At 40.8% G+C, this 14625-nt stretch overlaps 1 protein-coding gene across 4 annotated transcripts in view; it reads right to left on the bottom strand.

Moving 5' to 3' along the window:
* LOC128413497 (potassium voltage-gated channel subfamily KQT member 1-like) overlaps nt 1–14625 on the bottom strand; it is a 334949-nt gene that overhangs the window by 115851 nt on the left and 204473 nt on the right. For all 4 annotated transcript variants that reach the window (XM_053387514.1, XM_053387517.1, XM_053387515.1 and 1 more), the window contains 2 exons: nt 13858–13898; nt 12801–12862 (listed from right to left, as the gene is read on the bottom strand). In XM_053387514.1, coding sequence (XP_053243489.1) covers nt 12801–12862; nt 13858–13898 — 103 coding nt within the window. The remainder of the gene's footprint in view (nt 1–12800; nt 12863–13857; nt 13899–14625) is intronic.

The raw sequence follows: 14625 nt of genomic DNA, 5'->3' as shown, positions 1-14625 counted from the left end.
TACAGTAAAAGAGAAAGTGAGAGAGATAAGAGACATTCAGTGGCGAAAGACAGAACAGCAGGAAAAATAAGTTTTTTTGACAAACAGGGTAATATATGCCCCCCAGTGGTGGTTTGAGAAATTGCACCTTGAAACAAACTATTAATTAAAGAAACATGAGTAAGATAGGAAAAACAACAACACCAGGGGAGAGAAGGACATCAAAAGTTGAGATAGAAGGGGAGGGAGATTTTGCAAAAATATTGGCAGAGATAAGAGAAATAAGGAGAGAGGTAAAGGAAAGTGAAAAAAAAACATTGAGGAAAAGTTAGTGGAAGTTGCAACAGACTTATCAGGACTTATCAGGACAAACGAAGGAATTGAAAGTAAAAATACAAACAGTAGAGGAACAATCGAAATAAATTCAGAAAGAAATGAGGGAAAATAAAAAAGAAGGAGAGAAAATGAAAGGGCAGATAGAGGAGCTTTCAAAAGTGCAAGAGAACACATTAGACAATTTAGCCTTTCTTGAAATGAATCAAAAAGCACAGAATTTGAAATTCTGAGGACTTACAGAAAAAGATGGGGGAAATGTGTGAGAGAGGCTTATTATTATTGCTAGAAATGAAGGAGGAGGACTTAGATTACATGGTGACAAATGTCTTTAGAATAAAAGTCACCTTGTTACAGGCAAGAGATTGTTTAGCAATTTTAAATCATCAGAAGTGAGGAATGCAATTCTAAGGAAAAGTAGAGAAAAACAATTGACTATAGATGGGAAAACAATTGTGGTACTCAAGGACATTCCAAATCGCTTCTTACACAAGAGAAATGTTTATAAGGAATTTATAAAAATCTAACTGCTAACAAAATAAGGTTTCGATGGGAATATCCAGAAGGTGTGTCATTTTACTATAAGGACAAGAAATTTAAAATTAAAACAGTACAAGAAATGCAGAAATTTGGGAGAAGATGTAAGGAGTTGGGGAAGATGGAGGGAGGGGAACAGGAAAGTGAAGAAGATAAACAAGAACAAGAGAAGAAGGAGATATTTAAATGAAAACAATAAAATAAATCAAAATGACAATTAAAATAGTATCTTGGAATGTTAATGGCATGAATAATAAAGCCAAAAGAAATAAAATCAAACAAGTTAATAAAAAAAATGTAGATATAATTTGTTTGCAAGAAACACATGTAACATGGAAACACAATAGAGTCTTAAGGAATAAAAAACTAGGGAACAAATTTATCTCTTCAGATGTGCAAAAGAAGAGAGGAGTTGTTATATATATTAAAAATAAATATAATGCACAACAAACATTCAAAGATAATGAAGGAAGAATAATAGGAGTACAAGTACAAATAGAAGGAGAAAAAATAATCATAGTGGGGATATATGCACCAAGCAAAAGGAAAGCAGACTTTTATTTTAAAAAATTGGAGGAAATATTGACAGACTACATAGACTATAATATTATATTGTTGGGAGTTTATAATGGGGTAACCGCCATTGAAATGGATAGATCAATAAGAAGAGTGAAATCGGACCAGAGGAAACTACCAAACTCTTTTACATCCTTAACAGAGAATAATGATTTAGTGGATATATGGAGACTAAAAAATCCATTAACAAAGCAATTTACATATTATTTAGAACCAAACCAAAGCTGGAGCCAGACAGATCAAATTGGATATCAAAACAATTAACTATAAGAGTGGTGAAAGCTGAAATTTTACCAAAGACGGTATCAGATCATAATGCTAAAGTAATGGAATGGAAGAGTAAAAACCCAAGAACACGAAGGTGGAGAATAAATGAAAGTTTGCTAGACAATACTGAAATATTAGAAAGAACCAAAAACTACTTAAACACATATTTCAAATTAAATCTAAATAAAGTCACAGACATTAATGTCGTCTGGGACACAAGCAAAGCAGTCATGCGAGGATTTTTCTTGCAACAGAACTGTATTCAAAAAAGGGAGAGAGAAAAGAATAAATAAGAAATATTAAATAAAATAAGAGACATAGAAAATCAGATGGTCAAGAAACCAGAGGAACTAAATCTTTAAAAAGCAGGTAAAATGTTGTAAATGAAATTATCCATGATTGTAAACCAAGAAGTGGAATGGAAAATTAAATTATTAAAACAAAACAAAAAAAATTGAGTCAGCAAACAAAACTGGAAAATGGCTAGCCTGGCAATTAAAGAAAAAACAAGGACAGAATATTATAAATATAATAAAAGACAATAATGAAATAATAGACAACCCCAAAGAAATAAGGAAAGCTTTTCTTAAATTCTATAAAGAACTATATAAGGCACCCAAAGAAAATAAAGAGAAGATAAGAACTTACATAGGAGAACATAAATTGAAAGCAATTTCGCAAGAAATAACAACTAGAAAGACCAATATCAGAAGAAGAGATTATAGATGTAATTAAGCAGGGGGAAGGCCCGGGGCCTGATGGCATACCAATTAAATATCATAAGAAATTAAGCCAACAGCTAGTCCCTTCGCTAAAGGAAGTAACGAATAATAGAATGGAAAAAGGGCAGATCCCTAAAACATGGGAAGAAGCATTCATTTCGTTAATACCAAAACAAGGAACAGATCTTACTAATGTAAAAAATTATAGACCGATATCATTGCTTAACAACGACTATAAATTGTTTGCAAATGTATTATCGCAGAGACTAAAAAACATTATGGTTTCGCAAATCCATCCAGACCAGGTGGAATTTTTACCAGGACAGCAGTTAAAAGATAACATATGAAATATAGTAAATATAATTGAATATTTAAAAACAAAAATAAATAAACAAGCTGCTCTAATTTTTATAGACGCCGAAAAGGCGTTTGATAATGTGTCCTGGTTTTTCATAAAAAATAATTTAGAAATGATGGGTCTGGGGACAAAGTTCTTAAGAAGTATAGAAGCAATTTATAAGGATCAAAATGCAAAACTCAGAATAAATAATGGATTGACAGAGAGCTTCCAAATTACAAAGGGCAAACGGCAGGGTTGCCCACTGTCACCCTTGCTGTTTATATCAATATTGGAAGTATTACTTCAAAATATAAGAGAAACAGAAAAAATCACAGGAATAAAATGTGAAGAAAAAGAATACAAGGTCAAAGCTTTCACTGATGACATAGTTTTGACATTACAAGAAGCTCAGTCTTTGACAGTAGAAGCAATAAATGTAATTGAAGAATTCAGAGCAATGGCAGGATTTAAAATTAACAAAAGTAAAACAAAAATGATGGTAAAAAATATGAAGGGGGAACAATAAGATCAATTACAAAACAAAACAGAGATAAAAATGGTAAAGAAAATAAAATATTTGGGTGTCTTAGCTCTCCCGGAAAAATGCAAACCTATTTAAGGATAATTACAAAACAACTTGGAAAGAGGTAAAAACAAATTTGGAAATATGGGATAGATTGAAACTATCTTTCTGTGGAAGGATAGCAACCATAAAAATGAGTGTCTTACCTAAGATGCTCTTTTTATTCCAAATCATCCCAAGTATTATAGGACAAGGCCAATTCAAGGAGTGGCAAAAAACGATTTCTAGGTTTGTATGGCGGGGAGGAAGCATAGAATAAAGTTCGAAATTCTAACGGACAAAAAGGAGAGAAGAGGCTTTTCATTACTGGATCTTAAAATATATTATGAAGCTGCATGTTTAACATGGCTAAAGGATTGGTTCAGCTTGGAAAATACAGATATATTAGATCAGGAGGGGTTCGGAAACACATATGGGTGGCACGCATACCTCCCTTTCCTCCCCCCCCCACTTCATCCAGTTAGCCACCTCCTTCCCCATGCGCACTCCTCGTCCCTCCAGTTGGAGTGTTTCCACACACTCTCCCACTTAAACTCCCCCCTCGTCCCTCGTCCCTCCAATGGCAATGGGTAGATCACTGCCAGTTTTTGATACTGGATAGTAGATTGCAGCCTGGTTTATTGCTTTCATTTTATGGATCAATGGTCTCATTACATAGTAAAATTCATGTTGAATTGCTGTTTTAGGGGTTGTTTTTAATTGTCTGGAACAGATTAATCCATTTTGCATTACTTTCTATGGGAAAGCGCACCTTGGTTTTGGAACGCTTTGGTTTTGGAAGAGACTTTTGGAATGGATTAAGTTTGAGAACCAAGGTACCACTGTATTATTATTATTATTATTATTATTATTATTATTATTATTATTATCATTATCATCATTATCATCATTATTATCTTTATTATCATTATTATTATCATTATACCCCACCCATCTGGCTGGGTTTTCCAGCTACTCTGGGTGGCTTACAGCATATCTTAAAACATAATTAAAACACCAAGCATTAAAAATCTCTCGATTCAGGGCTGTCTTCACATCTGGAGGGAGGGCGTGCCACGCGGAGGATGCCACTGCCATGAAGGCCCTCTCCCTGGTTCCCTGTAACTTCGCTTCTCACAGTGAGGGAACCGCTAGAAGACCCTCAGAGCTGGACATCAGACAACACTTTTTTTAATTACATGATTTCACATTGACACAAGTTGATGGCCTTGTTATGCTTGTATGGAAAGGCTTGCTCGTATGCTCAGAAGCCCCTTTTCGATTCAGGACTCTTGTCATTATTTGAGTTTGTGCCTAAAATTGGTGGTTATGGAAAATCACACTACTGTTCATGGATGAAGAGCAGGCAGAAGATCATAGACTATGGATTTCCTCCTGTCCACCAGTCTGATACCCATCCCCGGACTCTTGCTATGAATGTTTTTCACCTTAGTTTTCTACAACATAACTTTTTTTTTAACATGCACACAATATACCTGCTCTCCCTTCCAGTTATCTTTAAACCCTACATGGACTTGGCAGCTCTTCAGATAAAGGACTTTTAAATAGACAACTGACCTGTTGGACACATGGTTACCGCCAGGTGCCCCCAGGTGGCCCTTTTACTGAGGCTGCAAGAATTGACTGACACAAAGTGATTTTGTAGTGGATCTGAAGTGGACTTTTTGTATCCTCTAGCTTCACAAATGGTTGTGCGATGCTCCTGCATCATTGCCTTCACAAAAATAAAGTAGTTCATTTGTACTCTTGCAGAGTACTTCATCTTCTCATCCTACTGAATATTTCACTGACACTAATAAAATCTTCCCCAGTGATTTGGAGGCATTGCTATGTATTATTACTTCATCTCAACGAAACCACAGGTGCATGTGACCTACACCAAACAATCTAGCTATTGACCTCCCACAGTCTCAGATGGCTGCTTGAAATTGTATCAGCGAAACCCACACAAGCAAAAGCCATGGAGGTGTGGAGGCAGATGAAAGCCAAGGTGGAATTGGATGGGCATCAGGACCCAGAAAGACCTGATTCCACAAGGTTGCTGCCTAGTAGCATTTAAGAGAGAAGGCTGCGAAAGCAGAAGGAACTAAGATAATGCAGTGTGTACCCCACAATGGAAATCCTATACCCAGGCTGTGTTCTGGAAAACAGAGGAGAAAATCTCATCCTTATTTTGCTGAGAATGGCAAATATAATATTTTCAAAACGGAAGCTCACATTCTCAGGAAGCCAATTTCAGTACCCATTACCATTTTCTATTGCTTTTTGGTGCTCCCATGGAATTGTGGCACCTACAGAGCCTTGGCCGGCTTTCCCTTTCCTAGACAGGGAGGAAGCAGAGCTTGCAAAGCAATAGTTTAACAAATCAATATGCTGATCGGGGAGAAGCTTGGAATCTGCAGGCTAGTTCTCACTAAGACAGGCAACCTGCGTCTGGGCTGTAGCACTTCAGACAGCAGGGGAGGGCCCAGGTGATAGCATAGTCCCTTGCATATAGAAAACGGTCAGTGATATTGCAGACTGTCTTGCAAGGCTCTGGACTTTCTGACAAGTGGCTATAAGGTAGTGAACCTGCACAGTCACAGCCCATCTCAGCTCTGTACTTCCTAATAAGAATATCCTGGGTTGGACAACAGTGTCTTTGCTACTCTTCCTTCATGACAGTCCAGCACAGAATATGTCATGCTAGATCCAATGGGTGATTCCAAGAGAGGGAACAAAAGCACAACTATAGTAAAAATAAAAACATTTGCATCAGCATCTATCTGTGTGTTTTGCTTCAGGGTTTTAGTCAAACCCACAAATTTACACTTCAGTGGTTAAACTAAGAACTGTGCCTTATTTACCAATATTGGCTCAAAACCTCCAAGAACTGGACTTTCTTCAAGAGTAAAATGAAGGCCAGGTATTATATGTTTAATTGAAGAAATGGCCTCGCTGTACTTGAAAATAGTCTCCCTTTGTTTCTTATATTTTTAATAAGATTTCAGTGAGGTGCTACAAATATTCAAAGTGCAACCCAGCATGTCTCCATTCAGAAATCCCACTGAGTTCAATGGGGCTTATTCCCAGCGTTTAGCTTTTTAACTTGTTCATTAATTAACTACAGTTAGTGGTAAGACACCCCCCCCCAATCAATGAAAAACAGCCTCCCCTCCATCTCAGTTTTCTACTTGTAGAATTTTATACATATATGTGATGCTACCAACAGCCCAAAGCACTACAAGTCCGTTCTTCCAAGCACACATCAATATGTAAGAAGTTATTTTAGTCTCCAGCATTTCTTTGCCTGAATGAAACCAAATGAACACAGGTACAGCTATGGAGCACCAGCCAAAGAAAATGAACCTTTCTTCCCTCCTACAGTGACATTTTTGGAAACAGCCACTTAAACATAAAATTCATGAATAAGCAATGTAATTTCTTAGCTATAATTTAGAGCGAAGGATTCCTTTCAGAACAGAATTAACATAATCTTGACATTTTTAATACTTTTAATGTTCATGTAACCAGGCTCATTATAGGTAAATATATATATAGTACATAAAAAAGACCACATTAATCTTTCCCCACTGGCAAAACCACTCCTCTTGTTTACATAGCGCTCTGCGTATATACAAACTAAACATAGTCATTTGCTAAATGTGTAGACTACATTTGGTAGGGATTAAAGCAAAAATCAATGAGTCTGATTTCTGAAGCCCAAATATTATGTTACTTATTTTTAAACTGCAAATACTGGATTCTTAAAGTAGCCATCCCATGTGTTTCATTTTGAACATTTTCTCTTTTGAAATATAAAAAAAAACCCCAGGGCCTCCATTTTACCAATACCTCCAGATTGTTCCCTGGACTGGTTTACATGTTACTTCAAAGCACTAGTTAAACTAAACCATGGTTTAAATGTGAGCACACAAGGTGCTGGTGCACACTGCTGAAAGTGTAGGTGCCTGGCTGCTTGCCCACTCCTGTTGTTCTCCTACACCTGGGAGCTAAGCCATGATCTTACAATGACAGAATCACAGAATTGTAGAGTTGGATGGAACCCCAAGAGCCATCTAGTCCCCTGCAATGCAGGAATCTCAACTAAAGCAGCCATATTGTTTATTGTTACATCTGAACCAATGCTATTTTTCTAGCACAAGAGGTGCCGGAACTCATCCTGAACGCCTCCCTTGTTCTCTTATAATGGTAATGGAGCCCACCTGAGAGGGGCCGGAACTGAGTTCTGGTGAGTTCTGGCTGATAAAAAGCCCTAATCTGAACCCAGGCTTGTGAATTGTTTCTCTTGAAAACAAACACAAGCGGTAACGAAAGCTTGCTCTTGGCTCACTGCTCATAGTTGGAGGGGAACAAACCACTAAGTCAGACAATGGTTTGGCTCTTAGCAGTGCAGCACTTGTGACTTCAGCAGTGTGCACTTGCATGCTGCACATGTAGCTCAGTTGTGTTCAGCTGAGTAAACTAAGGTGAAAACAAGTTGAATTCATGCATCTAATAATTATGCATCTAAACACACAATTATCTGTCCAGATTAAGATTAGTTGAAGTCTTAGAGATATACTAATGGGGGGATGTGTGTGGTGATGTGGGGGGGGGAGCATGTCCCTTTATAGTCCAAAGATGTATCACTTTGTTTAAAGGAAGCAAAATATGACGCCTGTTTGATGCACAGCACCCGGCCAATCTACGTACCTCAACAAATGTTAACGTCATATGTTATCAGCCAGGAGGATGACCAAGACTGAACATATATGTGAAAAGTTGTGCTTACAAAGCACTCTGCCCACATCCTTGGGTCATACAAATAAAAATTCACTTGAGAAACAATGACAAGAATGAGCCAAAATAACTTATGGCAAATGCACTGTTATTAACGCAGCATTCAAGCTGAGGCACTTGTTGTCACCTGTCCTTTAAAATACAGATTCGTTCTGTTTGGAGGGCACAAAGTCCCCGGTCCTGTTTGCGATGCCTTTTGTTCCATTTTTGAAGTCATAAAAAATAAGATGTAAAAGTTTGTGCCCTCACTTGCTTGTCTCACGCAGCCTAGCTCAGAAGTTGAGCCCACCCACCAAGCTGGCTGATGGACGCTTCAGGCTAGCCAATAGAGCTTGCCAGCCAGCTGACTCTTCGGGGTTGGGCGGAGCTCTTGCCAGTGACTTCAAGTTACAATAAAGGAGATTCTGACTAAACATCAGGAATAACATTCTGACGGTAAGAGCTGTTAGACATTGGAACAGACACCCTTGGGAAATTGTGGACTGTCCTTCTTTGGAGGTTTTTAAGCAGAGGTTGGATGGCCATCTGTCAGGGATGCTTTAATTGAGATTCCTGCCTTGCAGGGGTTGGACTAAATGATCTTCAGGGACTTGGGTGTAGGGATGAATGTACTTGCTCCACAACCTTAAACAGCTAATTGCCAGCAACAGCAGACCACGCAGGTGGACCAGATGCCCACCCTGTCCTCATATTAACTTTGGCTATACTATTATAGGACCTACTAATGTCTTCTCAGTGGCTGCTCCCAGACTTTCCTCTCTGTTGGGTGGCAGGTCACTGGCAGGTGAATACTTTCTTATTACAACAGGCTTTTAGAAACAGACACCTTGGAGCCTTTGCATGACCAGAAACTTTGCCTTATCAGGAGCCTGACAGTGTGGAGTCTTCTAAGTTTGTCCAAGTTTGGTGTAGAAGAATGCCAAGAGTAAGGAAAATTGGTGGACACATATCCTTGTTCCCTCCATAAAGAATCCACTGCTCCATTCTGATTCTGTTGTAGCCCCAACTTGCATTGGCACTCCGTGACCCAATTTTTTTTTAAAAGGCAAGTACCTTCCGCCCCCTCCCCCAGCTGATGTGGAAGGTGGATGCTTGATATTCCACCTCAGGAGTTCATTTCTAGTATTCTAGTCCTTGGATCACACAACCTCACCATCCCTTTGGGACAGAAAGAGAACAGATTTGCATTTCCAACAAATTAAATGTTCTTCCAGTTAGCCTGGCTCTTACTAAAAATAAAAGCAAAACTTATTTCAATGCAGTATTTATAGAGGCCTGTGCTTTGGTCAGACTTTGTGTCTGAAATCTTGCTCTAAAGCTTTCAGCTTTATGGCTCAACATCCCTTGGCATGTTTCTGCCCATTTTAAATGTTACCAAATTATTGCTTTGACTTAGTGTGCTGTTGCTTCTTTGTTTATAAATGTGGAAACAGTTATGGTAGAATGAGTATGTCAATTGTAACTGTAAATATCACAAATGCTTTCCATATAATTATGAAATTATCTATTATGTATATTTTACAAAAATCAAGACAGCTATCTTTTTCACACTTTTTTATTCATCAATTCCTGTCCCTCTCAGTTTTTATTTTTCAGCTTTCTCTGCTTCCTCTCTCACCTTGCGGCATACATGTTAAATAGAATACAATAAATAGGGCATTCGTAATACCCAATCTGAATTGTAGAGGTTTCAGATTGCAAATTTAAACAGCTATGAATGCTAACAACTAGATCATGTTGGAAACAATTGTCCAAATATGTATAAATGGAATCTGTGAATGGCTACATACCATAAGTTAAAGTTAACTCCTTAAATTGAAGCTAGGGAAGGTTCAGCCAAATGGCACACATTTGCCGTTGGAGAGGGCCCCATGCACATCCTGAAGATCTCCACATAGTCTGAACTGAACCACAAGCAGCTACAATACCAACTGCAACAGCATGAGTTATTTGTAAGCAAGAGCAAATCAAAGAAGGGTTTTAGTTTAATTTACAAGTAAATCATTAAAGCATAATATAAGCCAACAATCAGTAGTTCACAGAGCCAAAAGGGGGGTTGAGATTTCTATTGTACAATTAGTAGAATCAATGCTAGCTATAAGGTCAAGCAAGATAGGCGTAAGTAAGTGTCCACTGGTCCCAAAGCAGCCAAGAAGGTCAGAGGCAGATGAGAGTAGTCTATGCCCTTCCACGTCTAGGTTAAGCAGGCCTCTCTTGGTGCCCTAACATGAAAACATGGAACTAGCATTCTATAACTAAATCTACACAAACACATCACAACTGAGCTAAAGGTGATGGGGATATATAGAGCATGCCAACTTTCAATTGCTGAAGTGTATTTTTGCAAGTTCCTTACTTAATAAGTGACATAGACACCGAGTGTCAGACGTTTTCTGCCACCGTGCAGCAGTAGCACTGGACTGGGAGTCGGCTCCTCAGTGCAGGAATTAGGAGGCATCTTTTACACAATTTCAAGTCTGGCTCCACACACAGGAGACACACTAAACAAATGCAAAACAATGAGGTGTGACAGAAGCTGGGGGAAGACAAGGCTATTAGCAGTTGTTGTTGTTGTTGTTTAGTCGTGTCCGACTCTTCGTGACCCCATGGACCAGAGCACGCCAGGCACTCCTGTCTTCCACTGCCTCCCGCAGTTTGGTCAGACTCATGTTTGTAGCTTCGAGAACACCGTCCAACCATCTCGTCCTCTGTCATCCCCTTCTCCTTGCATCCTCCATCTTTCCCAACATCAGGGTCTTTTCCAGGGAGTCTTCTCTTCTCATGAGGCGGCCAAAGTATTGGAGCCTCAGCTTCACGATCTGTCCTTCCAGTGAGCACTCAGGGCTGATTTCCTTCAGAATGGATAGTGTAATGGTTCTAGGGGTTGCTCGTGTGTAAGCCGGTGCCAACACCTGGCTGGGCTGCCAAAGTGAACCTCTTCTGTCCGGACAGCCACTCACCCGTGGCTGACTCAATCGCTGGCAGAATCTGTGAGTGGGCGTTTCTTAAACTTCTTCCAGCAAAGAAGTTCTTTGACGCCTAGTCTCCGCCTACCCTCTCTGCGCGAAAGCCTTCTGCGCAGGGAGGGCGTGGGCAACGGAGGACCCCTACTCTCCCCGCTGGTCCCAGACAAGGAGTCATGGGACCGCCTCGCCACTTCCCCCACCTGCCCCCCTTCTCCACTGGTGCTACGCTGATTCTCTTCCCCAGAAGCTGGGCTGCTCCTCCTGATCCCTGGACACTCTCTGGAATCCCTCTGGCTTTTGCGCTCCCCCTCCAGTACTGATGGCAGTTCCCTGACAGATAGGTTTGATCTTCTTGCAGTCCATGGGACTCTCAAGTGTCTCCTCCAGCACCATAATTCAAAAGCATCAATTCTTCGGCGATCAGCCTTCTTTATGGTCCAACTGCTATTAGCAGTACTTCATTCTGAAGTCAAAAGCCTCCCCTGATCAGTCAAAACGACGGGGGAAGGGGGAAGGAGATCGGGGGAGGCTCGGGAGTCACGGGCATGCAGCGCGTTCCTTCCGGGTCACTGTGGAGCGCAACCCGAAAATATTCATCCCGAAGTGTATTTATCCCAAGGTATGACTGTACTATCATCTATCCTGTGCTTCATTTGAAAAAAAAAGGAGGCACTGCCTGGTACACACCCTTCCCCTCCCCCAAAGCTTCCAGCTTCCTGCCCCCTGGAGGAGTTTTGGCACACCCCACCAAAGGGGGGCTACCACAAAGTGGCATGACTAGAGCAGCTGTTTCCTTGACATGAAGGTTGCTCTAGCCATGCCACTTTGTGGTCGAAGAGCAAAGCAGTCCTCCTCTACCATAAAGTGGTGCAGCTAGAGTGGCCCACGCAGCAAGGAAAGGAAAAAGTAGCATTGGCCACTCTTGCCGTGCCACTTTGTGGTAGAATAAGCACTAGTCAAGGAAGGGGGAGGGGGAGATGGCCACTCTAGCCATGCCACTTTGTGGTAGCCCCATTTTGGCGGGTCATGCCAAAATGGCTCCAGGGAAGCAGTGGAGGAGGAGGAGGCGAAAAGAGGTGGCGGTACAGCATACAGTTACGTACCACCTCAAAATAAACCCCTGCATCTATCTATCCCTTCCCTTTCACCAAAGCAGGGCACTGCCCACGCAGCTTACTCTTCCATTACAGATCAACACTTTATTGATTCTTATCAGCAGTTCAACACACTTGTCTCCATATATCCCAGCGATATCCCAGCAAAAACAAGCCAGCAAATTGCCATGCATTAGGTTTGATAACCTTGGAAGCAAAGGCCATCCATAAATTCCTCCGTGCTTCAGGTTTCATACCTTTTGAGCTTCAGACACATCTTTATACTACTCACGCGGTCAAGAAGCAAATATTCCTGCTTTGCACCAAAGTTTGCATCAAAGTTTGCCATGTATAGATAGCCCTAACACAGCCTACAGAAAACTTCTTCATCAAACGTCTTCCAGTTAATAATAATAATAATTTTATTATTTATACCACACCCATCTGGCTTAGTTTCCCTAGCCACTTTCGGTGGCTGTATTAGTGTATTCTCTTCCTATCTTGGCTTCTCAGAGTTTTAAAGTAAATGATGGTAAGATACAATCTTCATGGCACATAAATCTGATATCATTAACGGTGTGTGGAGAGTGCTTTAAAACAAACAAACAAACAAATCCTTACCTTATCCTCTAGCCGGATCAGTCTGGCTCCTACCGTATAGTATCCTTTGTCTACTCCCTTTTCTTAAAAAAGAAAAAAGGGAAAAAATACTCAATTATATATATCTGGGGGGAAATGCAGCTAGTTTATTTAACATAGTTCTAGCAAGAAGGTAGTAGAAAATTGGCTGGCAACATGATTGCACTATATCCTCCATAATCGATAAATACCAACAGTAGTTGCTGGTGTGGTGGGGCGTAGCTGCCATCCTAAGACCAATGTTGCTGCAGTTTACCTCAGTGATGCTGGTGGAGAAGGACAGCGGCAAGGGCACTGCTGTGTGGGCACAACAGAAGCAGCACAGGGCCTGGCTCCACCAAGGCATTCGTGCCACCCCACCCTTGCCGCTGCCCTGCTCTGCCCAGCGCCACCTAGGTAAGCTGTAGGGACACCAGTGTCAGGAGGGAGGCTCTGCCCCCCCCAACCACCAGGGAATGCAGAGATCCATGTATACTGGGACACAAGAGAAGGGCAACCCCTGACATCCTTGGATCAAGGGCTGAGAAAGTTCCCTGCTTTCACAGCTAAATTAACCAAAGCTCTGACTCACATCTTTCTACCACTCATATTGCTGCCACTATCCAGATAAGTGAGGAGAGGGTGTCCTGATAGGGTAGAGCTAGTAGGATGATGCTATTCAGCCAGCTAAGTTTGGCGAGGACCTGGTATTATGGAGAGCAAATCAAGTTAATCCAGAAAGAGAAAAGAAGTGAGTACTTTCTGTTCAGCCCTGCCCTCCTTTCCTGATCTCTGAGCTATGTTACGCTGATCTGTAGCTAAAGATGCATGGAGAAAACTGCCCATAAGATGCCCAGTCCTCTGACATTTGTTACATTTACATGCATAGTAAAAGACACGCATATAAGAATCATTAAATAGAGATGCTTTTCACAAACTTTTATTGACTATCAGCTGAATATAATAACTAAATAGTGGCCTAAATTTTCAGTTAAATACCCCCCCCCACCTGCCCTTCATTGGCTGATGCAACTGATAGGTCTATAGAAATGTTCTGTACCTGGAAGAAAGAGGCCAGGCTTCCCCAAGGAATGATCCAACCTGAAAAGAGAATTTGATTACACAAGAATGTTATCAAGTCGATTTCATTATGCTTCAGGTTGTAGTGATGCCAATTTTGCTTGTGTGATCTATAGGACAGAGAGCAAGTCTACACAGGGACTGACAGAGCTTGAACCTTGTTCCTGCTCCTTATTAGTACATAGATGACACACAACTCTGCCTCATGTTTCCATTGGCTAATCCTAGGAAGGCTGTGAAATACCTGAACAGGTATCTGGAGGCAGATTTGAGATAGATGAGGGTAAACAAATAGAAATATACCCTAGACAAATACAGAAATACTGTGACTGGGAAAATGGCTGATTCTGCTTGGATGAATTTACCTGGGGCTGAATTAGGTAGCACTTCCACTGAAAGACCATGTTTGCATCTTGGGGCTCCTGTTGGATTCAACATTACCTGCAGAACCAAAGCTGCCAGGGGTGGCAAGGAGTGCCTTTTATCAGACAGCTAGAATCCTATGTGAATATGGAGGCTAATGCAACAGCAGTTCCTGTCCCAGTTACATCAAGACTGGACTGTTAAAATGGGCTCAAAATGGGGCTGCCCATGAAGACAGTGGAGGAGCTTCAGCTGGAGCAGCTGAGTGCAGCAGCCTGGATTTTCACAGGAACTAAACACTCATACCATATTACACCAATTCTTTGTCAGCTGCATTAGCTGCCTGTATACTTCAGGGCACAATTCAAAGTGTCGGTCATGACCA

Source organism: Podarcis raffonei, chromosome 5, assembly GCF_027172205.1.
Source record: "Podarcis raffonei isolate rPodRaf1 chromosome 5, rPodRaf1.pri, whole genome shotgun sequence".
Lineage (NCBI taxonomy): Eukaryota > Metazoa > Chordata > Lepidosauria > Squamata > Lacertidae > Podarcis > Podarcis raffonei.
Note: the sequence above shows the minus strand (reverse complement) of the source record. Positions and strands in the feature narration are given on the sequence as shown.